This window comes from Triticum urartu, chromosome 7A, assembly GCF_056163025.1.
Source record: "Triticum urartu cultivar PI428250 chromosome 7A, HENAU_Tu73, whole genome shotgun sequence".
NCBI lineage: Eukaryota > Viridiplantae > Streptophyta > Magnoliopsida > Poales > Poaceae > Triticum > Triticum urartu.
The window spans coordinates 621454166-621457111 of NC_141879.1; the positions used below are offsets into that span (position 1 = coordinate 621454166).

Below are 2946 nucleotides of genomic sequence, written 5' to 3' on the forward strand. Positions count from 1 at the left end.
TCACGACAGGAGCAGCTTCTCAAAGCCGAGTAGCTGGTAGATGGAAGGTTGACGCAAACACACATGTTGTAGAAGATAGCAGACGAACATGAAGCACCCCAAGGGTGAGACGATAGGCGACCTCGAGCCGCGGTGATGCGCAGCATCTGGAGACTAAAACGGAAAGCAGAAAGCAGAAGGCGATACATCTTGGGACGGAAGACCTCCCAGGCCGAGCGTCGGACGCAAGGGCCACTAGAACTACTAGGACACCTACACATCAGCAACTTGAGTCTCCACGGTTGCTTTCTTGCCCTTCTTCAGCTTCTTTTGTGTGAGGTTCTTGGCATGTGAAACAAGCCCTGCAATCGCCTGGACCACGGGAGCGGCTAGCGGAGTGGCGAACATGTCTAGGCACGCTTGCTTGGCCTTGTCGTTGTAGCCGACGGATGGATCAAGGACACCGCAGACCCTAGCAATGATCTCTTGGACAGCGTCCGAGCCGGCGGCCGGCGGGAGCAGAGACTTCTTCTTGTCAAGGCGGGCGCTGCGACGAGTAACCGCTACAGCAGCCTTGGCCTTGCGTGGAGCTGGAGTGGGCAGCAGTGGAGCATCGGCGCAGTTGGCGACGGAGTCGAGGAACGTGTCCAGAGTAGCTGGAGGAAGCGGTCCGTCTTCAGGCGCTGCCACGACGGCCAGCGCAGCGGGATCATCGGCGAGCAACTCAGCGTGGGCGTCGCCGGGCAGCAGAACAACAGCAGCAGACGACCCATTGAAGGTAACCGGGCGAGCCACCACAGGCCCAACAGGGAGCAACCCAACCGCCAGGTCATCAGGTGGCAGCACGTTTTCATGCGCCAAGTCAGCACATGGCAACACACTTACATGCACGGGCCCTAGGCCACCTCCATGCACGGGCTCCAGGCCATCAACAAACGCGTTTACATGCACGGGCCCTAGGCCAACTCCATGCACGGGCTCCAGGCCATCTTCAGGTAGCACGACAGCAGCCGCGGGCTCCAGGCCAGCATCAGGTAGCAGAACAGGTCCATGCACCTCCAGGCCAGCAACAGGCACGGGCAGAGGCGAGGCGGTCGAGCTCAGGGAGTCCACCGTAGGGGACGACAGCGGCGCAACAAAAGTAGTAGGAAGCGCGGCAGTCGTGGGAACCAGCCCGGTGATGGGATGGGCATGCTGAGGCATGTCCGTGGCCGGGACGGACCAGGCTTCATTCGTGGCCTCGCCTGAGACAAGCCGAGCCGAGCCGAGTCGAGCGCCAGCCCCGCCAGGCCGACAACGAGGGGGAGAACCGCATCCCTGTCTGCCTGAACGCCATCCCTGTCTGCCTGAACGCCTCCATGCACCGCCTGCGGGGGTGGGCTGACGGCGCGTGCCGATGAGCACAACTTGGAGAAGAGCACCTCCGCCTTGTCGACGAGCCCGACAAGCGTACGACGCATGGCAGAGAATTCAGAGCGCAGCGGAGCGAGTGCCGCCTCAAGCGCCAAAGCCATCTCGTCCCGGAGCGCCCGAGCTTGTCCTCCAGACTGCAGCCCGCCGTCGGAGGCCGCTGGGCGAAGCTGACAGAAGGCACCCGAGCCCAACCCCGGCGCCAAAGAGACCGGTGCCGCAGCGGCAGGAGACCCCGCCCGGCGTCGTCCGTGTCGTCCGTCCGCCCCGTCCCGGTGACGGGGGGAACGGGTGCGCTCTCTGTGCACCTCCATGCGGGTCTCCCTAGCATGGCCATTGCGCCCGCGCCCATCTCTTCCGCCGCCCCCATGGCAGTTATCGTCGAAGTCATCGCCGTCGTCGCGGCGCCGGTGCAGCTGGCGTGGGTGGTCGTCGGTCCCCTGGCCACGGCGGCGAGGCGCAGCGGCCCGTGAGGGGATGATGGGAGCAGGCGTGGTCAGCATCGCCCCGAGCGGAGGGGGAACACCGTCGACAGAACCTCGGTTCCACACCAGGTCCGACCGAGGCGGGCTGAACGGGGCGGCGCGGCTGTCGGTGACGTAGCAGTCCAACAGGGCGTTTGCATGGTCTTCCACCGCATCCAGATGGACCAGCACGCGGAAGGTGGCGCCTCTCTTGCAACCGGACGGCCTGGCTTCGTTGGCGAACACCTGCAGACCGCCGGACGGCCTCGTGGTGAAGGTGAGCCAAATGATCTTCGGGATCAGGTTTGGGTCCGCCGTCCACGCCCAAAGGTCGAGCGTCTCCGAGTTTGTCCTGAGCGCGGAGTGGTCTTCGAGACGGTCGAGGGAGCAACGCCGGCCGATGATGCGTTCGGCGACGAACGGGGTCCAGGCGTAGTCCGGCACGTTCTCCAGGCAGAGGCGCACTCTGTAGTTGAGAGCCGCGCCAAGCGCCCGCTCCAGCGGCCGCCAGGGGCGGATGTGGACGATGCCACCGCCGGCGCGCACCCGCCCCGCAGCGAGGGCCTCGTCACAGTGCGCCTTGTGATTGAACTTGACGAGGAACTCAACGGGGTGGTACGGAGTGACGGCCACATCCGCGTGGCTCAAACGGAACTGCTTCCGGATGGCTCGGTCGACGTCAAGCGCCTTTAGGCGCCGTGGCGAGTTGACTGACCAGGCGATGGCGGCAGTCTGCTCCCAGTCGAGCATGTCACGGTCCATGTCGAAGGAGGACGGGATGATGCAGGAGTCCTCCTCTGGGCGAGCGTCCGGCGCCCCAATACCAGCAGAGGCGCGGGCCATCGCGGGCTGGCGTGGTGGAGGAAGGGCCGACGCGGGAGGAGCAGCAACGATGGCGGCCCAGGAACTCGCGCCCGGCGAAGTTGGCGATGAACGAGGGCGAGCAGCCGTGGGGAGCCTGGGTGGGGGAGGCCTTGGCTTGGAGCGCAGCGGGCACTTGCGCTCAGTATGACCAGAGAGCTTGCAGGACAGGCAGCGGACTGGATCTCTGCAAGCGACGGAGCGGTGGTGCTGTGGAGCAAGGCAACGAGAG

General features: G+C 65.0%; 1 protein-coding gene across 1 annotated transcript; it reads right to left on the reverse strand.

Annotated features, from left to right (window-relative positions):
* Positions 1–252: 252 nt before the first annotated feature.
* Positions 253–2696, reverse strand: LOC125519156 (uncharacterized). The gene is made up of 2 exons (XM_087533526.1): positions 1224–2696; positions 253–1173 (listed from the first exon to the last, which is right to left on the reverse strand). Exons 1-2 carry the CDS (start codon positions 2694–2696, stop codon positions 253–255), a joined length of 2394 nt encoding a protein of 797 aa, XP_087389652.1.
* Between the last annotated feature and the right edge of the window lie 250 nt (positions 2697–2946).